Raw genomic sequence first — 22,996 nt, 5'->3', positions numbered from 1 at the left:
TCAACGACCAGCCAATTCTAGAATCCGCATATTCGCGGCATTTACGAAGCCAACACCGTCAAAGCGGCGCGTTCCTCTTCACACAAGAGCAAAGGTGCGTTGCTTTTCTTTTCTTTTTTTCCTCCTCCTCTTCTTCTCCACCTCTTCTAAAACCTATTTCTATGAGCGTTCCAACGGAGGGCTCAATTCTCCGCCTCTCCTGGAGCTCGAATTCGCGATCGAGCTCGATTCTCCTCCACCACTGCATGGGCGCTTTAGGCAGATCCACTCGATCGCTATTCCCAGGGATTGGAAGCTCCTGGCTAGGCTAGACCCTCAAAAGGAAGTGAGTGGAGGAGCTCGGACTCCACCTCGGACACCGGGCAAACCGACCTCGGGCACCCGGCTACGCGCTTTTGCTTAACATTCTTTCTTTTATCTTTGCTTTGGTATCTACTTACGGCCACCATTCTCCATTCTTCCTCCTCTCCGTGTGAGCACGGGAAGCATCCGGGTGGTGATGAGACGAAGAAAAAAGGAGGAGGAGCCACGACTGTAGCGCAGAAACTCTTCTTTTCTTGGTAGATAGATCGATAGATCGATCTTCCTAGGTAGATTGCGACCTTTCCAGTGGAAGAAATTTCCACAGCGTGGATTTTTCTTTGGCGGCCGGTTTGATTGATTGCAATGAGACAGGGAAGATCCAGCCACCAAGCACAAGAGCTCTCGATTCATCCCAGCTATGGAGGCCAAGGAGGAGGAGGAGGAGGGGGAGCTCACATCGCAACAGTGCCACTGCGATGGGACCAGGCGCTGGATCACAGCAGTGGCGGTGGCGCCATCGCCCAGCACCACTTCGTGGAGGTGACGCTGGACGTGCGCGACGACTCGGTGAAGCTGAGGAGCGTGAATCCCACCATCGCCGCCGCCGCGGTGCAGTATAGCGGCGGCGGCGGCGAGGAGCACCCCGAGAGGAACCTCCTCGCGTCCGCGCCGGCGGTGGCGCTGGATCACCAGCAGCACTGGGCGGACAAGAGATCGCTGCGCAGCTCGCTCAAGCGCACCGCCTCCAACACGTCCAGCCGGATGAAGCAGCTGTCCCAGGAGCTCAAGCACGCGGCCGCGCGCGTCCTCTCCTCGCGATTCAACCCCGACGCCATCGCCGCCGCCGCCGCCGCCACGAGCTCCTCGAGCAGCGGTGGTGTGCATGCTGGCTCTTCGCGGCCCAGGTACCTCTCGCGATCCAAGTCGGGCGCCGAGAACGCGCTCCACGGGCTGCGATTCATCACCAAGGCCGGCGCCAACGCGGCCGATCGATCCGCGCTGTGGAAGAGCGTGGAGGAGCGATTCGACAAGCTGGCGTCGCCCGAGGGGCTGCTCAAGCGCGGCGATTTCGGGCAATGCATTGGTAAGAGAGATCCTTCCTCCTCCTTTCTCCTCTCTCCTTTCTTTCTTCCTTGGATCGATTGATCGATAGATGGGTTGCAGGGATGAAGGACTCCAAGGAGTTTGCGGGCGAGCTCTTCGACGCGCTGGCGAGGAAGAAGGGGATGACCAACGCGGAGCAAATCTCCAAGCGGGATCTCTACGAGTTTTGGCTCCAGATCTCGGATCAGAGCTTCGATGCGCGAATGCAGATCTTTTTCGACATGTAAGGATGGAAATCTCTCTTCTCGCAGCTGTTCTTGAGCTCTTTCTTTTGTGTTCTTCTATCCAGGTGTGACAAGAATGCCGATGGCCGGATCTCCGAGGAGGAAGTCAAGGAGGTAAGCTAACGAAACCCAATTGCGAGCTCTCTCTCACGATTCCGTCGATCCAGGTGATCATGCTCAGCGCCTCCGCCAACAAGCTCTCCAAGCTCAAGGAGCAAGCCGAGGAGTACGCCGCGCTGATCATGGAGGAGCTCGATCCCGACAACTTGGGCTACATCGAGGTGAGCAATCCATTCCATCCGATCCATGCAATCTCCCAGGAACGATCGATAGATCAAGAACCAAGTACCAAGAACCAATCGTTTTCTTGTTCTTCCTTCTTCCAGCTATGGCAGCTAGAGCAGCTGATGCGAGGAGCGCCGATCGGGGGCTACAGCCGCGATCTCCAGCAGCTCAACTACAGCCAGACGCTGGTGGCGCCGCGGCGGCGGAATCCAATCCGCGCCTTGTCGCGCAGCACCAGGAACTACGTGACCGAGCACTGGCAGAGGATCTGGGTGGTGTCGGTGTGGCTGGCGGCCATGGTGGCGCTCTTCACCTGGAAGTTCGTGCAGTACAAGAACCGTGCCGCGTTTGAGATCATGGGCTACTGCGTGTGCGCCGCCAAGGGCGCCGCGGAGACGCTCAAGCTCAACATGGCGCTCATCTTGCTCCCGGTTTGTAGGAACCTCATCACCACCTTGCGATCGACCTGGCTGGGCCTCGTCGTCCCTTTCGACGACAACATCAACTTCCACAAAGTAAGTCACCCATCGTAAGTTCTTTCTTTGATTGCTCGATCCTTCGTGTCCTTGCTTCCCATTTTCTTGGGGCTCTTGCTTGTCTACTGTTCTTCGCAAGCTTCCAGATTTTTCCATTTTCTTGGGACTCCTTTGCGGATGTGTTCTTCAAGTTTCCAGAGTTTGTGTGTTTTACTTTGCATTCTTCATGGGTGGCAAACTCTCTTTCCTCTCTCTGAAAGCTTTGAGCGATCTCTTTGCATGGCTGCATTTGCTTCCGTGAGGTCGTCGAGTTTTCTTTGCCTTAGTTCTTCGCAAACCTCTCTTCTCTCCTCTCTCCATGGTCGTGCAAGTTCCGAGTTTGAGTGTTTTTCTTCGCATTCTTCATGTGTGTTACTGGCAAAGTCTCTCGTTTCCTTCGCTCTGCTTGATCAATCTCTTTGCGAAAGTTTACTTTGCCTTCGTTCTTCGCAAGAGAAAACTTGCCTTCGTTCTTCGCAAACTGCTCTTTCTCACACTTTCCAACGTTTTACCAGGCGATTACCATCGGGATTGCTTTCGGAGTTATCATCCATGGCGGTGTCCACCTTGCCTGCGACTTCCCCCGGATCGTGCAAGCCTCGGACGAGGATTTTAACGCCAAGATTGGCCGCGGCTGGCACTACGAGAAGCCGAGCTACATGGACATTGTCAAGTCGGTGACGGGGATCACCGGGATCATCATGGTGGTGCTCATGATCATTGCCTTCACGCTCGCCACCCGCTGGTTCCGCCGGAGCCTCGTTAAGTTACCATGGCCCTTCCATCGCCTTACGGGGTTCAACGCCTTTTGGTACTCGCACCACCTCTTTGTCATCGTCTACGTCTGTCTCATCGTCCACAGCTTCAAGCTCTTCTTGAGCTTCAAGTTCAAGGATAAAACCGTAAGTTTGTCCATCTTTCTTCCTGCTTGTGGATGAACTTCATTGATCCTATCCATCTTTCTTCCTGCTTTGGTTGTTTTTTGTGTTTGGTTGCTCGTTTGTTTCCATTGATTCGCTCGCGCTTTTTTCTTTTTTCTTCTTTTTTCTTCGTCATTTCGATCGTAATGCGTTGGATTCTTCCTTGCATCGGATTCCACCACTCACTACAGTTGTGTGCTTTCTTTTTTGAGCTCCCAGACTTGGATGTACCTCAGCGTGCCGTTGCTTCTTTACACCGGGGAGCGAACTTTGAGATACTTTCGATCAGGGAATTACTCTGTACAGATTCTCAAGGTACGTGAGAAACTTGAGTAGAGAAAGAAAAGATTGATCAAACCGTGTTCCTCTTCTTTTGTGTTTTTTTTATGGTTGCAGGCTGCGATCTACACTGGAAACGTTTTGGCTTTGCACATGACGAAGCCACCTGGGTTCAAGTATAAAAGCGGCATGTATCTCTTCCTTAAATGCCCAGCAATCTCACCGTTCGAGTGGTAAATTTCTTCTCCTTCCTTTTTTTTCTTGCTCGTTCCACCAGTTCCATAAGACTTTTGTGTGTTTTTCTTGTCTGTGCATTTATTGTCCGTCCAGGCATCCGTTTTCCATAACCTCCGCCCCTGGAGACGACTTCGTGAGCGTACATATCCGAGTTCTTGGCGACTGGACGCAGGAGATGAAGCGAATCTTCTCCGAGGTAAAGTCATCGTTAAGTTGATCCAAGCTTTGCTTCATCTTTTTTCTCGTCTCACTGCAGGTGTGTGAGCCACCGATTGGAAACAAGAGTGGCCTTCTCCGAGCCGAGTACATCGTTGGCGCGGCGTCGCGGAACAAGTTTCCAAAGCTGTTGATCGACGGGCCTTACGGAGCTCCGGCGCAGGACTACCGGAAGTACGATGTGTTGCTACTGGTCGGACTGGGCATTGGAGCCACCCCGTTCATCAGCATCCTCCGGGACATGCTCAACCACATCAAAACTTCCGACCACCCATCGCCAAGCGACTCCGTCCACATTGACATGATCCGGGCCATGGAGAGCCCGCGGAGGCGAAAGAGGCGAGGCCCGACCAACGCCTACTTCTACTGGGTGACGAGAGAGCAGGGATCTTTCGACTGGTTCAAAGGCGTGATGAATGAAGTTGCCGAGATCGATCAAAAGGTGGTTTTCTCTTTCGAGACTTTGTTGTCACTATTATCATCTTTCTCTCCAGGCTGTGATTGAGATGCACAACTATTTGACGAGCGTTTACGAGGAGGGCGACGCAAGGTCTGCGTTGATCACCATGGTGCAAGCTCTCCACCATGCCAAGAATGGTGTGGACATTGTCTCGGGAACCAGAGTAAATAGTTTTTTTCCTTTGCTTCCTCTCTCGTGATGGTTTTTGATGTTTGTTTTGCTCTCTTGTGCTAGGTACGCACGCACTTTGCCAAGCCAAACTGGAGGAAAGTATTCTCCAGGCTCGCAAGCACGCATCCGGATTCTAGAATTGGTAAGAGTTTCTCGCTTTGAAAGTTCTCTCATAGTTAGAAAACCAAGATCTAAGATCGAGCTCTCTGTCGAATCCAGGCGTATTCTTTTGCGGATCGTCTCTTCTGGCCAAAGAGCTGGACCAGATATCGCGCGAGTACACGTATAAGACGAGCACCAGATTTGAGTTCCACAAAGAACACTTCTAAAAGAAGGAAGCAAAGGCGAAAGCTTTGTGTATAGAGATACAGCACACGCATACACACAATTATTTACGAAGGAGCGAACAAGGCAACACTCCTTTTCAGTCGAAAAACGATCGACACTCGATGTACAGAAGTACCAACATCGCAGGAAAAGAATTTTGTAAGTCAAAGGAGACTCCTTTTTTCTCTCTCGAGTTTATAGAATTGAGTCGAATTGTTTTGCAAGGTACGCTCTTTTTTCTTGCTTTGTTTCTAAAGTCAGCTCGGGCTTGTTCTTCCAGGATCGAGTCAAATTGGCTGCTGCGAATACGATCCATCTTTTGTCGTCTCCAGTTCGTTTCTAGCTGTAGAAACACGGAGAAAAGAAGCGAACGCGCACAGCGCAGTGTTATGAAGAACACGACGCGATGGGCAGAAAGAACAGGAACGTTTTTTTTTTTTTTAATTTTCTGCTTTATTTAACAATATTTTTATTCTTTACTAATTCCTTTAATGGGGAATAACTATTCTTAAAATCCTTTTTCTTTTTCTTTGTATACTATACATTACAAGCTGCATCATGCACTTCAGTAGTACAAAAGCTGTACCAAAATGTAGTACATGCAAACTGTCAAAACACGTACGAATCCGTGAAATTGGGATCAAAGAGTACGTCAAAGGAGAGAAACCATGGCTTATTCGAGAGAAACCATGGCTTTCTTTTTACAAAATCCTAGATATTAAATGTAAACACTCTTGACCTTTGATAAAATCTTCTATATATTAAAACCATGTAAATGTTTATTTAATTTGTACTTGCAAGCGCAAGCTTGTCTATACCAGGAACTGGAAGGCCACAAGGAGTAGCACGAAAGCTCCCATGGCGGTGGTGGTGCTGCTGGCGATGGCTCTAGAATTAGGGGCTGGAGCTGGACCATGGTGGTGCATGCCCGGCCCCGGTGCCATTGCCGGGCCGTGGTTGTGGCCTTCGTGAGCCAAGACCATCGCCATCGCCAACAGGAGCTGGAAAAGCACGAGCTTGATCCTCCAAGAAGCAGCCATGGCGCGAGGAAGAAGAAGAATCGATCGACAAGTCCCTCGAGGAATTCCCAGGCGCGATTGATCGATCGATCGATCGAGAAGCGAGAAGCGAGAACTAGCGGAGGGACGCTCTACCTAGAACCAACTAAAATGTCAATGCACACAAAGGAGAGCCCGTCCAGGGGTTTTATCTATGGGGAGCGAATGGATCGTGCATCCCCAAGTTGACTCATTCCTTTTTTAGGGCAGGGGTGACACATGGACTGCCATTTGTGTGCCACGTGGCACCTGGGTTTCTATAAAAACTCAAAACCTTTCTTCTTCTTCTTCTTCCTCTTCGAGTTTTCTTGGTTTCGCTTGGATGAAGATGAAGGCGAATCGTGTGGCAATCGCGGCGCTACTGCTGGTGGTGGGAGTGGTGGGAGTGGCGATGGCGACGCCGGCTCCAGCCCCGGGTCCTCACCATGGCCACGCGCCGGGCAGAGCTCCCATGACGATCTCGGATGCAACTGGAGCATCGCCCTCGACGACCCTGCTGCTAGCGCTGCTTGCCGCGAGCTTCATGGAATTCTTCGCGTTGATCCTGTGATGAAGGCGCGATCTAGATAGAGATTGTGGTGTAAAACTTCGATCTAGCTCACATTAATCTCTCAATAAATGAAAGAACTTGTAGCGAGAAAGCATCGATCGCGAATTCCAGAATCCGAGTCCAATCGAGCGAAGGATTTTCAACTCACGCGGAGAAATTGGTTTGAAACTTTGGGCTCGCGTCGCCATTTCAAACGATTCCCGTGGAATATGTCTCGTACGGACACTCCTTGCTTGTCAATCCACATTCATTTATATGCTACCTAGCGAAGAACCAAGAACACCCCCAAGCAAGCGGCAATCAACAGCGCTGGCACTGCGGGAAAATTCGCGGCGCCACCGGTCTCCAGCGCAGGGGGGAAGCTCGGCGCGGGAGCGATGGAATCCTCCTCGGCAAGTGGCTCGTCCAGAGCATTTGCAGCGAGGATCCCACGAATTCATCACCAAACTGGCCATGATCGCCAGCGGCAGCAGAAGCAGTGGGGTCGCTGGAGCGAACTTGGTCATCTTCGGGGGCTGGGATCGTCAAACGCGCCCAGAAGATCAATTAATTCCCCAGCAGCGATGGATCGATCGATCGTAAGAAAGAATTGTGGAATGCTGTTCTGGGCGAATGAGTGTGAGAGCTTTGAATTTATAGTGTGGAAAGCTTGGCCAACCACGTTTGTCCCGAATGGACGGAGAGGATCGCATCGCGTGCGGCCGTCCATTCGCCGCAAATCGCGGCATCTATAACGGCCTAACCTTTATTGCCGACGTGGAGCCGTCGTGCTTTACACGTCACTGATCCACCAACGTGGCAAGAGCCGGCTTTACCAGCATTGCCCTAAGAACTATCGTGGCGTGCACGCGTACGCGGGAATCCGATGTGGTGGATAGCGTGTCACCACACGTGGAGGGGCCAATTTTTGGCGGAATATACCCCGCAAACCGCCATACAGAGCGCTCCTGGGTTTATATATAAAAGGGCCCCCCCGTGCTTTCGTTGGCATAGGTTTCCTAGGCTTCTTTCTTGGTCGCTTCGCTTGCTCACTCGCAAAAGCTGCTAGATCGATCGCGATGGCGCACAGATTTGCCGAAGTGGTGGCGCTGATCGTGGCCGCGGTGATGGCGTCGGCGGTTTCTTGCGCCCATGCCCAAGCCCTCAGCCCGGCTCCACCTCCAGAAGAGGGGGCAGGGTTTGCGCTCGCTCCAGCGGTGGCGGTGATCGCAGGGATGAGCGCCCTCTCCTTCTTGTTCGCGAGGATGTGAAGATCTTTCTAACGGCGGCTATGGCGGTGGGACTTCTTCTTCTTGGATTACGCTCTACATTTTGGTGCCGCTGCCGCTGGCCGCAAGATTGTGACGATCGACTGATCTATGTAGCGAGGAATTTTTTGGCTTGTTTTTCTGCTTGTAGTGTTGTGTGATTTCTCCGAAGAGCTCCTCCCCTGTGACTGGATTCTTTTTGGAATAAAATATATACCTTTCTCGGATGTAAAGAGAAGGGTGTCTCTCTCTCTCTTTTTAGGGTTCTTCGTGGCTATGGCGGACGAGATGTTCCTGGCAATGCCGCTCCAATCGCTGGTTGGGGGGTCTAGCGCGCTGGAAAATCTCTCGGGAGGGGGCAGGAAGGGCGGGAAGAAGGATGATCGCATCCCGCAGTGGGGATTCAACGAGACGAAGGAGCTAATTGCGATCCGCGCGGAGCTGGAGAAGGATTTCACGCAGACGAAGCGCAACAAGACACTCTGGGAGCTCATCGCGGGCAAGATGAAGGATAGGGGCTACCGGCGAAGTGCCGACCAGTGCAAGTGCAAGTGGAAGAATCTCGTCAATCGCTACAAGGTTAGTGCTAGGATAGCTGGAGATTCGATCTGATCGGTCGGTGGGTCGTGATCTTTCTAGGGAAAGGAGCTCTCGGATCCAGAGAATGGCCGCCAGTGCCCATTCTTCGACGAGCTAGACTCGATCTTCAAGGCCCGGCTCAAGAACGCGGGCTCCAAGCTCTTGCTCGAGTCGGATGGATTGATTCGGCCAAAGAAGCGGACCAAGCAGCAGCAGCAGCAGCAACCGCATCTATCCGACGATCCCGACAACAGCGACGAGGAGGAGGAGCAGGAGGAGGAGGATCCGAGCGGCGGAGAGGACGATCGCGCCGTCCAGAAGAAGAAGAGGAAGGCGGACAAGGAGCGGCAGCGCGCGACGGCGGAGAAGTACCGCGCCAACAACATGCAGGAGGTGCTGGAGGAGTTCTTCCAGCAGCAGCAGCGGATGGAGGAGCAGTGGCGGGAGGTGTTCGAGCGGCGCGATCGCGAGCGCCGGGATCGCGAGGCGGAGTGGCGGCAGAGGATGGAGCGGCTCGAGGCGGAGAGGAGGGCGCGCGAGCACGAGTGGTGGGAGCGCGAGGAGGTGAGGCGGGCGCAGGACGAGCTGAGGTCGCAGAAGAGGGAGGAGCTCCTCACGGCCCTCGTCATGAGAGTTGCTCAAGAGCCCTAATATTCTTGGGATATTCTACGCACAGGATATTCACTTTTTTGAATATAGATGCTTGTCGCTCTGGCCGATTCCTACAGATCTTATTCCCGCAAAACGTTCCCGCTCGATCGCTCTATAGCTATTCGATCACTCTATCGATCATCACTCGCCCTTGCTCTTCTTCTTCCTCTTCTTCGCGGAGGTAGCGGCGGCATCTCCAGCGGCTCCAGCGGCTTCCTCCTCCTTGAGCTTCGGTCGCTTCTTGGAGCTTCCAGCCTCCTCGGCCTTCATGGAGCTCTCGGCCTCGCCCTCGCCATCGCCATCGCCATAGCCCTGCGCCGCGCCTACATCTTCGCCCTTGGGTTCCTCGACCTTCTTGGAGCTTCCGGCCTCGCCATCGCCATCGCCCTGGCCCTGCGCTGCGCCTCCATCCTCGCTCGCCGCCACCACCTTGCTTTTCTTCTTTCTCTTCTTGGCCTTGGTGGCGAGATCCCCCTCCGGAACAGCGACGGCAGCGGCGGGAGTGGCAGGAACAGCCACCGCGGGAGGTGGAGGAGGCGGAGGAGGAGTTGCGTCAACTTCCATCGCGGCATCCTTGTTCTCGTCCCCTGTATTTGTGTTCTTGTTCTTCTTGTTTTTCTTCCTCCTTGAAGCAGGGGCGGCGGCAGCGGCAGCGGCCTCCTCCTCTGGAAGCACTGAGGAAGTCACCGTCTTCGTCTTCGACTCCACCACCACCGTCGACACCGTCTCCTTCTGATTGTTCTTGTTCACCTTCGACTCCACCACCGCCGCCGTCGACAGCGTCTCCTTCTTGTGCCTGTTCTTCCTCTTGCTCTTCTTGCCACCGGCACTGGCAGCGGCGACGGCGGCACTGGCGGTGGCGTCGCCGTTGTTGGTCGCCTCCTCGCCACTGATCTTCTCCTCGCCGCCACTCCCCTTCTCTCCACCATCCTTCTCGCTCTCCGGCTCCGGCTCTCTGCAAGAAACGAAGGGGAAAGAAATCCTTGACGTACACAAGAGCATACCTTTCCCGGGCTATCAGATGCAGCGCGGCTTTCAGCTCGTCATCCAAGTCGCCTTCCTCCTAGACAGGCGATTCACCTTCAATGCAAAGAAAACAATTTCCCACTGCTTTCGTTACCAGATCCCTTCGGAAAGCCGAGAGCGTGTTATCGAAGCGGCCGGCGCGGCCCCGCAGCCAGGCGACGAAATCCACCGCCGCCATCGTGAAGCTCCTGCCCTAGCGCAATCGTGATGTTTAAGCCCTAACCAAAACCCTGGTAATATTGGCGAATAAGTTGTTGAGAACCTTGGCTAATCCAGGAGTGCAAGACTTTGTGAGCTCGGAGGGAGAAAAAGCGTGCGAGTAGCAAAATCTATCCCGTAGTGAGGTTTCATCTTTTTGAGTTCTTGAGTTGGATAAGTTGATAGTTGAAAGAATTAATTATAAAGATTCTTCTCGGGTTTCGTGTTTCAGTGGCTCTTTTGATTTCGCAAGAGCGAAGTAGAAGCTGGGCGAACGATGAGAACTTGAACAACTAGCATTTACCGCAATTTGAACTTAGGTCGCTTGAGTATGGTGTAACCAAACATAGGAAGAGCTCACTTGCAAAAAAGAAAACAAAATAAAAAAGGAGAAAGAAACAAGACAAGATGGCATATTTTGCTTGACAATCACGAGAATAAATCATGGCTTATGATAAACTAATGACTCCAAAAGAGATATACATTAGGGATAATCACTTCGTTTAATGGGTGATAATTACTGTTGAAGCAAACATTCCCATTAGGCTTCATAATAAGATGAAATTCACACATTTAAAGCCACATCTTTTAGATAATACCCTTGTCCAACATTTTCTTGATACTTACATGTACTTTCTCCTTGGCAAATAACAAAACCCAAGAAAGGTGGCCTGGTCATGAATCTCAAATTAGGATAAAAGAAAACTCATTCCTGCATAGTTTTAAAGTGTTCAAAATGTTGACAATGTATGGGCATCTTAAAGTTGTTTTGCCCAATACAAAGCTTTGCTTTCTGTCAAAAGAGTGTAACATAGAAATAAATCACATTTGTTGCTCATATGTTGATGGAGGCCTTGGAAGTAACCAAAAGAGATGGTACACCTGCCGCATTGCCAGCTCTTCTTGAGGCAAAACGATAGTGGTCAAAACTTGATCTCACTGATAAATTGCAAATGCAGAGCCCTAAAGTTCTTAATGCTTTTTTGAGAATCTTATTTTGTGAGTATATAGGTGCGGATGATGCACGGTGCATTTTCATTTTCTAACGAATTTGGTCAAAAAACAAAGCGTCTGAAGTCAAATAATCTGGAGCTTTCTATAATTACTTAGGTTTTTTTGTTATAACAAAATATAATTACTAACTAGGTATTGGATGCTCGCGGCATTTGGGCACGCCTCAAAGCCCGAAGTGCTGTGGCTGTGATATCCCCTGCCGCCTCGATCTTAAAGAACGAAGGACTTGACAAACCCTAAGAGGAATAGCTCTTCCTTGGCAAGAAAGAAAGAAGAATGGATGGAACGAGAGCGCTGTCTTGCGCAAATGCGGGGCACCACTGCCCTGTCCCAGGCGATCAAGATCCATTCCTCCATGAGAGTGCACGCCGGCGATGTCTTCCTCTCGAACCGGCTCATCGAGATGTATGGCAATTGCGGCAGCGTGAAGCACGCGAGGGAGATCTTCGACGAGATGCGCGACCGCAAAAACGATTTCTCCTGGACATCTATGTTCCTGGCGTGCACGGGCAACGGCGAGGTGGAAGACGCGAGAGAGCTCCTGGATCAAATGCCAGGCCAGAAGAACATCATCCTCTGGACAGCGCTGATCGTTGCGTATGGCAGCAAGGGGCGAACGGAAGAAGCCAAGGCCCTGTTTGATCAGATGCCGCAGTGGGATCTTGTTTCCTGGAACGCCATCCTGGCAGCATTTGCCCAAACTAGAGATTTACAAGAAACAAGAGGGATTTTTTATGCCATGCCGGAACGCAACGTTGTGTCCTGGACGGCGATGCTGGATTGCCTATCGCATAGGCCGGAATCCGCAAAACTGGTTTTTCATATGATGCCAGAGAGGGATCTTGTGGCGTGGAATGCCATGCTTTCAGCATATGCCCAATCTGGGCATATGTACGAGGCTACACAAGTGTTTGCCAAGATGCCCGAAAGGAACATTGTAACTTGGACGCTGATGTTAGATGCTTTTCTGCAAGATTCGAAGCTCGTGGAGGCTGAACTTCTTTTCAAAAAGATGCCAGAGATCAACCTTGTATCAGTAACCACAATGCTGACAGCATATGCTCGTTTGGGGCATCTTGACGACGCTCGAAAGCTGTTTGATTCTTTGCCGGTGTTGAGCGTTATTGCTTGGAACTCTCTTCTAGTTGCTCATGCGGAAAGGGGAGAGGTGGAAGAAGCAAAGCTTGTGTTTGATTCTATGCCCGAGAGGGATTTGATCTGCTGGAGTTCGATGGTGGCGGCGTATGCTCGAAGTGGCGATATCTCCAGCGCGAGGGCGGTGTTTGACTCAATGCCGCAGCGGGATCTCATCGCCTGGACAGCGATACTAGTCGCCCACGCCGAGAATTGCCGCGACCTAGAGCAATCCAAGCTCCTGTTCGATGTGATGCCGGAGAGAGACCTTGTTGCGTGGAATGCAATGCTGGGCGCATATGGCAATGTCGATTCTGGAGGAAAACTCGGCGAGGCTCTAGCAATATTCGTGGAGATGCCCGAGAAAGATCTTGTCTCTTGGAACACGTTGCTGGGGGCGTATGCCCGGATCGGGCATATCGCCGCTGCCAAGCGAGTGTTCGCCACCATGCCCGAGAGAAATGTCGTGTCTTGGAGCTCCCTGCTCGCTGCTCACACCCAAAACTCTTGCCAGTCCATCGAGATCGTCGACACGTTTGGCGAGCTCAAGCTTGTGGACCACCCTGATCAAGTGTGCTTCACGCTCGCGCTCATCGCGTGTAGCCGCTTGGGAGAGCTCCAATCGGCCATGCGGTTCTTCGCGTCCTCCATCGCCGACTATGGGATTGAGGCTACAAAGCAGCATTACTGCTGCCTGGCCGATGTGCTCGCACGAGCCGGGCATTTGCGACAGGCCCAAGATCTCCTCCATGCCATGCCATTCGTTCCAAGCTCGGTGGAGTGGCTGTGCTTGCTCGCTGCGTGTAAGAACCGGCGCGAGATCACGGACTTGCAAGCACAAAGATTTTTCCCCGCGGACCATGGAGCAGCATTGGCTCTCGTCGCGAACGCGTATTGTCGATCGTCCAGGCCACCAAGGGTGGGATTGTGAGTGGAAGAGCTTTCTGGAAAGATAGATTTTTCCATCTCATTCACTGGTCTGCTCGGCTCTGGACACGCTTCTCCTTCATGGCGGGCTTCTTGCCTGGTTTCTAAATGATCAAGTGAGTCTGGATGTTGTGGCCGTCTCCACTCTTTTCTTCCGTTCGCTGGATCCAGAATGCTGCCGCTCTCTGATCCGCGACAGTGATTCCAGCGCCATCTCCTCGGTGGTCTCGACTTCTTCCCACAAAGAAGACGGCGATGGAGGTGATTTCGGATTGGAGCTAGCCCCAAGCATTTCTGAAAGGATTAGAGGCGGGCTTGAACCATTCCCTTTTCGTTTGGAAAGAGGAGTTTAGGAGGTTCATTTTTTCTCTCTTTTGTTTTCTTTCTGAATAATTTTGATAGTCTTTCTTATTGGTAAGCGTCAAAGGGGTTCTGGTGGACAAGTCAAGGTAGCTGGTTTATTCAAAGGAAGGGCCTTTGAAGAAGTGGATATCAAGGAAATGTAATTCTTGGAAAGTGATCTTTGGAGTTAACATTTGAGGACCTTAATCATGTCAGCTTTTAAGTCATTATTGACTTTATAAAGATGTTTATTTTTTAATGATTTATGGTTAGGTTTTTATTTCCACATACTGAACTTTTTCTTGGGCCACTTTCCTTCAATTTATAAACAAATTTTGAAGATTTGGTGACAAATTTTTTTAATTAAAAACTTTAGTTTTAAGATTTCTTTTTCTAATAAAAATAGATGAAAGTAAAATGTAAGATTTTTTATTTAATTACAGGTATAAATTAAATTAAATTTGAACATTTATTTTGTGTGGGCAAATGATTATTAAAAAATATTGTTGACCTAGGTAAGTAATGTTTTTAATTTAAAGGTGATTTTTTATTGTAAGGTATAATTTAATATATTTTTTATATATGTAATATAGTAATACCATATACTTATTACATAAATATAAATTAATTTAAAACTTTAGTTTTATGTTTTACCCTATCTATTAGTAATTAATTTTAGTGTAATCAACTCTGTAATTCAAGAACTCTATATGATAGTCTTTTTAATCGTTTACTGAGCATAACACACTTTAGTCTAAACATAATATATCTTTTGACTCAACTGAGTTATATATAATATATTTATTTATTATACAGAAAGAAAATAATTTATAGGTTTGGAATTCTTTGGGGTATAACTTTTAAGAAAATTAATTAGTTAAAAATTAAATAAGTTATTTTTTATTTAAAATAGTAAGTTAAATATGAATCAAAATCTTTTTAAAAAAAATAAACTTCAACAGTTTTCAAGTGAATTTATTAAATTTAACAAAAATAGATAAATATGAAATATTTTTTATTGGTATAATATAACATTTTTATAGGTGATAATAACTTTATTGGTTTTAATTATCTAATGTTTAAAGTGCATATAAATAATTAAATTTATTAAATATAAATCATTATTCTATCTTAAAAGCTCAATTTAATCTTTATACCTAACATATTGATAGATTTTTTATTTATATTTAGTGCATAACTCAGTTAAATCTTCATATCGTAATATATTTCATTTTATTTTAATATTAATCTAAAACTTAAAGTTAGAATTAGAGAAAATTTTTAAAAATTCAAAATCACAAAATATGGAAGATAAAGATTTAATAAGTATGAATATGTTTAACAACGAAATTTATATTTAGGCTAAAAAATTATAAACATATTTAAAATTTTCTAAACATTTTCTAGCATATTCCTTTACACTTTTGTAATTACTTACAATTAGCCATTTGTAAATATTAGAATTATAAATTTCATTGTGAAAATTCAATTTGTGAGGGCCAAATGTACGGCTACGATGCCGTATACTAATATTAGCGCTGTGGATTTTGGTAGCCGTCGGATTGGTTTCAATCCAGACCACTCGCTCCTGTATATAAGCTAGGGTTTTTGGGTTAATTGATATGCACATTTTTGTATTCCCTTTCCATATTCCATGCACTCACATTGGTGGAGGTGAGGGGCACCTTTGATTGTCCTTGGGGAGTGCTTGGATTTGGGATTTTGGTTTTGATTGTCCTTGGGGAGTGCTTGGATTTGGGATTTCGGTTTAGATCTAACTTTTTCCATTTCCTTTCTTTCGTTCTTTCCTTTCAGGATTTTGGTTTAGATCTAGCTTTTTGCATTGTTTAGATCTACCATTTCTTTCCAGCTTTTTGTCATTTCTCTTCTTTTGCTCTTTTTTTCTCATTCATTTTCATGGCCGATCCGCAATCTCCTCCTTTGACTCTAGAGCAGCAGTTGGTTCAATTGCTTGATGCTATGCGCTTGCAATTGAACAACCAAACTCAGTTGATGGCGGCGTTCACGGCACATGGTACAACTCCTCCTGCTTTTGGTGCCAATCCTCGCGTTCAGCCGGAGTTCTTTCGTGGGAATCCTGGGGATGATGTGTACCATTGGTTCGATCACTTCACGGTGATTGCCACATATCATTCTTGGGATGATGCTCGACGTTTGCGTGAGTTCCCCACATGTTTTCAAGGGACGGCATTGCAGTGGTATAAAGGATTGAGCGCAGCTACTCGTGGCGATTGGAGTGTTCTTCCGGACGTCTTCAAATGCGCCTTCGGACACGCCGACGATTGTAATGATGCCTTCCAACAATTGCATCGTCTTCGCCAATGGCCATCTGAGTCGGTGATGCAATTTGGCGTTCGTTTCCGAAGTCTTTTGCTTCGTGCGGAGCCAAATATGTCGGAGCGGATCAAGCTAGGAATGCTGTGGCCAGCACTTCGTCAAGATCTTGTCGGACTTGTGCATGCACTTGCTCCTGCCACTCTTGACGATGCCCTTCGCTTGGCACAACGTTATAAGACGTCGCCTCTTCCACTTCTTGCTACACGTCCTTCAGCTCCACTTCCTATGAGTGATGGGCCTGTTCCCATGGAGGTTGATGCTGCTGCTACTCGAGTCCAAGGACAAGGGCGAGGACGTGGTCATGGCCGTGACATTCGTTGCTGGGCGTGTGATGAAGTTGGTCATACTTATCGGCGTTGTTAGCGCTTTCCGGATTGGCGACCTCCATTTCCTGGGTGGAGACCTTGGCGTCAGCAACATCCCGTTGGTGCTGCTGCGGTGGAAGGTTTGGATACCGAGGTGCATTCGGGAAACGAGGAGTCGCGCAAGTAATGGAGGGACCTTGCGCGAATAAGTTAGTGACCCCTCCATCTTTCTTTCGGGAGTATCATCAAGGGGTTCACTCAGCACCGGTTCATCCAGTGTTTACTTTCCAAGCTCGTTTTTATAACAAGAGGTCTCCTATTCTTCTCTCCGTGTTGGTTGATACAGGTTCGAGTTTATCTTCTACTGCTCGACCTGTTGCCACACGTTGTCGTCTACACTTGCGTCGTGCGGCGGATCCAGTTTTCATTCTTTATGGCAACGGCCGTACACATGCATGTGCATGAGATGAGGTGGACCTGGTTGTGCGTGTGGGCGATCTCGAGCTTGAGTTGCAGTCATTGCGGGTGGTGCCGAGTCAAGCTTTTGACCTCATTCTTGGTATGGATTGGTTGCAGCACAATCATGCCAAATGTGACTTTGAGGCTTTTCCCCCTTGTCTCATACTTCCTTATGTTTCATCCATTCCTCTCACTTCCGTACCTCTTCGTCCCTCTACTTCTACCTCTGTTTCCATTACTTTTGTTCCCCCATTATTTCCTCTTGTGTTTCCATCTTGTTCTGCTCTTCCCTTTTCTGATCCCTCCGATGATCTTTGTGTTGCAGCTGTTGACTAGCTCATGAAGGAGTATTCTGATCTCTTTGAATTTGACCTATCGTCTGGGGCCAAGATTGCCATATGTCATCCCATTCCAACTGGGGATGCTCGTCCAATCAAGGTTCCTGTTCGTCGTCGGTCACCCAAGGAGATCAAGATTTTACGTGCAAACGTCAAGGAGATGTTGGAGAAGGGTGTTATTCGGAAGTCGCAGAGTCCTTGGGCATGTGAACCTCATCTTGTGACGAAGCCTGATGGGAGTATTCGTTTTTACATCGACTATCATCCGTTAAATGAAGTGACGATCCCGGACGTGTACCCTCTTCCTCACACTGCTGATCTCTTGGATCGTCTGGGGCGAAGTCGTTGGTTCACCAAGTTAGATCTTGCTTCTGGGTATTGGCAAGTACCGATGGCTGAAGACGATATTCCTAAGACTGCTTTTCGTACACCATTTGGTTTGTACGAGTTTTTGGTGATGCCGTTTGGTTTGAACAATGCTCCAGCAACTTTTCAGCGGATGATGGACGAGGTTCTTTGCGATATGCCGGAGGTGACGGCTGACTTCATTGATGATGTCTTGATCCACTCGGAGGGGACGTGGGAGGAGCATGTTTGTGATGTTTGTAAAGTGTTGGATCGGCTACGCGATGTTGGTTTAAAGCTGAAGCGGTTGAAGTGCGTGTTTGGGTCCAAGGACACAACTTATCTTGGGTACCGTATTTCTCGTGAGGGTTTGCAAGTTGATCCTGACAAACTTGTGGCTGTTCTAAAGTTCCCTACTCCGAAGTGTGTGAATGATGTGCAGCGCTTTTTGGGTAAGGTGCAGTATCTCGGTCGTTTTGTGGATCATCTTTCCGATCGCACTTTACCATTGCGAGCGTTGCTGAAGTCATCAACGTCATCTTTCATCTGGTCTCCCGATTGTGAGCGGGCGTTCGTGAATCTCAAAGAGCTATTGACGACTCCTCCGGTTTTGGCATATCCTGACTACACTCGACCTTTTATTTTGCGCGTGGATGCTTCTGACATTGGTCTTGGAGGTGTGTTGATGCAAGAGAGCTCGAGTGTGCCTAGTCAGCGCCATCCCATTGCATACATAAGCCGTACATTACAACCAGCGGAGATGAACTACTCCACAACGGAGAAGGAGTGTTTAGCAGTAGTCTGGGGTTTCGAGAAACTTCATGCCTATCTACATGGTTCTCGGACGTTACTTGAAGGTGACCATGCTGCTGTTACTTCATTATTGAAGCGGAAGAACCTGGTTGGTCGTACGGCTCGATGGGCTTTAAAGCTTCAGATATATGATTTCGATGTTGTTCATCGCCCAGGGAGTTCTATGGCTGATGCTGATGCCCTTTCTCGAGCTCCTCTTCCTTTTCCACTCACTTCTCATGTTTCTGACGAACCTGTTGTTCTAGCATCTGTGGATTTTCTAGATGAGGATTCTGTGCCGTCGGCGGTTGCTGTCCTTGACGTTCAGTGTCCACAGGGCGTAGAGCAAGATCTACCTTCTCTGGATGAGGTTCGCGAGGCTCAAAAGATTGAGCCGTGGATTCGAAGGCTTCGAGATGGGTTTGAGAATCCTGCATCACTTGCTGATGACTTGCCTTTTCTGCATTTACATTCTCAATATCGCCTTGAAGATGGCCTTCTTTATTTTGTGGGGACGGATCCTGATGCTCATTTACGGCTGGTGGTGCCTTCGGTGTTTATTCTGCGGTTTCTCCATGCCTACCATGATTCTCCTATTCTAGGTGGGCATATGGGACACCGTCGTGTCACCGAGAAGCTGCGCAGATCTTTCTATTGGCCAGAGATGCGACGTGATATTATCCGGTATGTGCGTAGCTGCGTTTGGTGCCAAGCTCGTAATACTCCCCCTTGTGCTGCGGAAGGACGGTTGGAGTCAATTGCAGTTTCTCGTCCGTTTGAGTTGGTGGCGTTTGATCTTATGGGACCTTTTCCGTGATCGACTGCTGGCAATGAGTATGTTATTATTGCTTCTGACTACTTGACTCGTTGGGTGGAAGTTGGTGCTCTTGCTAGTGCCTCTGCAACTGCTGTTGGATACTTCCTCCTCAATCGAGTGGTGTTCCAGCATTCTTGTCCAGAACGGATTCTTTCGGATAATGGTCCTGCATTTATGGCTGAGGTATTTCATGTTTTGATATCTTGGTTGGGGATACGCCACACTTTTACGAGTGCTTATCATCCACAATCAGACGGTCTGGTGGAACGGCTCGTTCGGACATTCAAAGGGATGATTGCGAAGTATGTGAACTTTCAACATTCGGATTGGGATGGTTATTTGCCGTCTCTTCGGTATGCTTATGTCACAGGGGTGCAAAGTTCTGTTGGTGCTTCACCATATAAACTTCTATATGGTCATGATCCAATATTACCAACAGAACTAGGTTTACCTTCGCGATTGCCACGAGCTCCTGATGCTAGGTCATGGGATCAATATTTGACAAGCATTCTTCCACTTGTCCGAGCAGAGTCTGCTGAACACTTGGGCCGCGTACAAGTGGGACAACAACGGCGCTACAATTCCCATCATCGTCCACCAGCGGAGTACAAAGTGGATGATTTGGTGTTAGTCCGTTTTCCCCATCTTACGGTACGTGGTTTATCTAAGGGGCTCCTTGCGCAGTGGAAAGGACCGTATCGGGTGTTGCGGCAAGTTGGACCACAAGTTTATGAGGTTCGGCATGACGTTCAACAGGCCGATCCTCCGGAGATTGTGCATGTGCAGCAGTTAAAACGCTTCATACAGAGGGATCAGGAGCAGTTAATACCGTCTACAGATCCACCGATGCCTCCTCCTAACGTTCCTCCAGATCCCGGCCCATCTACAAGAGAACCCTGACGGCCTTCCATTATTCCGAGAGGAGGGGATGATGTGAGGGCCAAGTGTACGGTTACGATGCCGTATACTAATATTAGCGTAGTGGATTTTGGTAGCCGTCGGATTGGTTTCAATCCGGACCACTCGCTCCTGTATATAAGCTAGGGTTTTTGGGTTAATTGATATGCACATTTCTGTATTCCCTTTCCATATTCCATGCACTCACAAATTAAATATTTATATTGACAATTATTTTAAAAAATATAAGTTTTATTTAGGATTTTTATACTAAAATTAATATTATTATTACAAATTTAATTTTTTTGAATAAAGCTTTATTTAAAAAATTGTATCTTTTTATTATTTTCTGCTGAATTTCTGTTAATGAGCCCAAGCTTGTAGTGAGATTCACACTTGCACTCATTGAGTGTAGCCAGGGGAGAGATCCAATCAGCCATGCAGTGCTTCGCATCCTCCATCACTGACTATGGGATCAATGCTACTACTTGGCCGATGTGCTTGCAGGAACCGCCAGGCCCAAGAGCTCCTCCATGTCATGCCAATCTCGGTGGAGTGGCTGCTTGCTGCGTGTATGGCTCTCGTCACGGAACACGTATGCTTGATTATCCAGGCCATCAAAGGTGGGATTGTACGTGGAAGAGCTTTGGAGAGGTAGATTTTTCCATCTCATTCACTGGTCTGCCTTCTCATTATGTTGCTGAATTTCTGCTCGGGGAGTAAAATTGCGGAATCAATGTTATCAGGGAGGCCTCGGTGCCTGCCGAGGAGCATGACTACGATCATGATGATTTTGGGAGTAACTCCCCACTTGCCTGAGAAGCTCACGGGCTCGTCCACACAGTAACCGGGCTCCGTCCTCAAGCTGCAGCTATATCCATACGACAGTCCCACGCCACCGTAAGCACTGCAGCAAAACCACGAAACTACGTCAAGCTGTTGGAGTGATCAATCTACAAATCATCAAGGAGAAGGGAAAAAGAGAAAACCTCACAGAAAGGTGTTTGAGCAACGAACCTGATGATCTCGAAGACGACACTGAAGATGTTGTAGTTGAGTGGATCGTGTTTGAGGCCGTGGTTCACTGAGACGCAAATGAAGAACGTTGCGAGGAAGAGATACGCCGTGTCCTGAGCGAGGAGCCTCCGGAATTGTGTCGCGAGGGTGGTGTCGAGGATGTCACGCTGCTTGCGGGCTGAGAGGTGAGAGATGGCGCCCTCGTCGTCGACGGACTTTTGTCTTGTGGCTTGCCGGGATAAGAAGACGGGGTAAGCCGAAACGTACCTACAGATGGAAGGAGAGAGCGAGCAAGTTAGAAGCAAGGGGAAAGAGTTTTCCAACTTACATCATGACAGCAAAGATGAAGAGCGTTGTGGGCGAAAGACCTGTGATGGCGACGGAGTTCATGCCGCCGCTACGAGTGTTGACACACTGAAAGATGCCGTTAACGATCTTCTCACCAGTATCAAGGCCGTCGAAGGCTGTGGAGTTCCAGTCGAGGATGTAGATGACGCAAATCTCAAACCCGTTCAATCCGAAAAAGGAGATGAGCAGCCACCTCGTCGTGTTGGGAGGAAAGAGATGCGTGTAGCACTTGCGGGGATGGTCGAGCAGGAACTCACACGCTTGCTTTGTATTGCCTTTGGAGAAGTGATGGAGCAGTCGGATGATTCCTCGTAGACACGGTGGGTAAATTCCGTTGCCGAGCATGATCAGCAGGATCATGTCGAGCAGCAGGACCAGCGACGAGTTGAAAGGCATCAAGTTCTCGCTGGAAGCGATGTATCCTACGTTGCAAAATGCCGAGACCACTGCAAAGAGCGAGAAGAATCCGAGGTTGGTCTTCTTTTTGTGCCGGATCAAGTTCCTGGGGTATGGCCGTCCGCAGAGAATGCTCAGCCAGGCGATGAAGAACCCCATGAGATGAACCAAAACTCCATAGATGACGATGATCCGGATCAGCACGATGGTGGCCTGGTGCTCCTGGAAAACTTCTGTCAAGTGCTCGGCCTGCCGCTTGGTAGCCATCTCGGCCATCCAGGCCTCGTCCTCGGCTCTGCGCTTGATCTTGCTGCCGAGTTTCTCGAGCACCTGCGAGCCTCGCTTTGCTACCATGCTCCACTTTGACGAAGCGTGCTGCAGCTCCTCCACCCGAGGCTCGGAGCGAGAGAAAGTTTCTGGAACCAAAACCTCTACGATCGGTGGTGTTGGTGGTCCGACCGGTTCATGGTCACTGGGATCGATGGCTATTCTGGCAACTCGACAGTAGCGGTGTTTCTTGACGAGCAATGGCACAGTGGAAGTCACAACTTGGCTGCCCAGCAACATCATGATCATGAGGACTACTTGTCCTCCGGGTGGAATGTCTTCTACAGGAACAGTGGTAAGTCCCGAGAGGCATAATGCCGACGTGATGCCATAGAAGCAGTCGACAAAAGGAAAATGCCCACCTCTCTCATTGCCGATACCCCATAGGATCAAGCTCCCGATGAATGCCACAATAACAAAGCAAGTTAAGTGGACTCGAAAGAAGGTCATGTGCTGCTGCAAAAAATTTCTGGTGTTTCTACCCTGCGAACAAAGCACGAGAATGGATCAAAATTGAAACAAAGAAAAATCTTTACCAATTGGGTATCATGACAATCTTTAAATGAATTCATTCCAAAAATTAATTCTTCCGATTGTGCTCAAATCATCCTGGCAAGTGAAGCCATTGCCATTGCGACCTCCATCTCGAGCTGAGACAACAGCACTTCTCGGAGTGCTTACGCCAAGATCCGCCCAACATTTAGCCCTAAAGCTAGACCTAATCCGCCCGACCTTTTCCCGCCCCTTGGGATCTTTTTAAAGCATTCGAATTCGAATTTAAAAATTTAAAATAACCCGCGGAAGAAGAATCTGATCCTTTCAAGATTGTA

The 22,996-nt window shown here is 48.9% G+C and overlaps 5 protein-coding genes across 6 annotated transcripts; 3 read left to right on the top strand and 2 right to left on the bottom strand.

The window, feature by feature from the left end:
* Positions 1-133: 133 nt before the first annotated feature.
* LOC9651325 (respiratory burst oxidase homolog protein F) lies at positions 134-5,570 on the top strand. Its single transcript, XM_024677318.1, has 14 exons — positions 134-1,387; positions 1,468-1,630; positions 1,697-1,745; positions 1,799-1,912; positions 2,018-2,431; positions 2,947-3,333; positions 3,571-3,666; positions 3,748-3,863; positions 3,961-4,063; positions 4,124-4,525; positions 4,578-4,706; positions 4,778-4,856; positions 4,934-5,266; positions 5,322-5,570. Exons 1-13 carry the CDS (start codon positions 667-669, stop codon positions 5,041-5,043), a joined length of 2,883 nt encoding a protein of 960 aa, XP_024533086.1. The 5' UTR covers positions 134-666; the 3' UTR covers positions 5,044-5,266; positions 5,322-5,570.
* Positions 5,571-7,514: 1,944 nt separating this feature from the next.
* LOC9650825 (trihelix transcription factor GT-3b) lies at positions 7,515-9,186 on the top strand. Its single transcript, XM_002972460.2, has 2 exons — positions 7,515-8,475; positions 8,536-9,186. Exons 1-2 carry the CDS (start codon positions 8,173-8,175, stop codon positions 9,124-9,126), a joined length of 894 nt encoding a protein of 297 aa, XP_002972506.1. The 5' UTR covers positions 7,515-8,172; the 3' UTR covers positions 9,127-9,186.
* Positions 9,156-10,361, bottom strand: LOC9650824 (translation initiation factor IF-2). Its single transcript, XM_002972270.2, has 3 exons — positions 10,247-10,361; positions 10,131-10,189; positions 9,156-10,081 (listed from the first exon to the last, which is right to left on the bottom strand). Exons 1-3 carry the CDS (start codon positions 10,328-10,330, stop codon positions 9,268-9,270), a joined length of 957 nt encoding a protein of 318 aa, XP_002972316.1. The 5' UTR covers positions 10,331-10,361; the 3' UTR covers positions 9,156-9,267.
* Positions 10,362-11,671: 1,310 nt separating this feature from the next.
* Positions 11,672-13,429, top strand: LOC112347121 (pentatricopeptide repeat-containing protein At2g35030, mitochondrial-like). The gene has a single exon (XM_024677465.1). The coding sequence runs from the start codon at positions 11,672-11,674 to the stop codon at positions 13,427-13,429; it is 1,758 nt and encodes a 585-aa protein (XP_024533233.1).
* A 7,054-nt stretch (positions 13,430-20,483) lies between these two features.
* LOC9651324 (cation transporter HKT4) lies at positions 20,484-22,844 on the bottom strand. Of its 2 annotated transcripts, none has more exons than XM_024677352.1 (5): positions 22,703-22,844; positions 22,529-22,649; positions 21,424-22,447; positions 21,096-21,362; positions 20,484-20,985 (listed from the first exon to the last, which is right to left on the bottom strand). In XM_024677352.1, the coding sequence occupies exons 1-5, from the start codon at positions 22,736-22,738 to the stop codon at positions 20,748-20,750; spliced, it is 1,686 nt and encodes a 561-aa protein (XP_024533120.1). In that variant the 5' UTR covers positions 22,739-22,844; the 3' UTR covers positions 20,484-20,747. The 2 variants fall into 2 exon arrangements, with proteins under 2 accessions (XP_024533120.1, XP_024533122.1); XM_024677354.1 differs by having other exon boundaries at positions 21,424-22,444.
* Between the last annotated feature and the right edge of the window lie 152 nt (positions 22,845-22,996).

This window comes from Selaginella moellendorffii, unplaced genomic scaffold (genome assembly GCF_000143415.4).
Source record: "Selaginella moellendorffii unplaced genomic scaffold, v1.0 SELMOscaffold_19, whole genome shotgun sequence".
NCBI classification, from domain to species: Eukaryota; Viridiplantae; Streptophyta; class Lycopodiopsida; order Selaginellales; family Selaginellaceae; genus Selaginella; species Selaginella moellendorffii.
The sequence above is the reverse complement of the archived record's forward strand: the minus strand, read 5'-3'. Positions and strand labels throughout refer to the sequence as shown.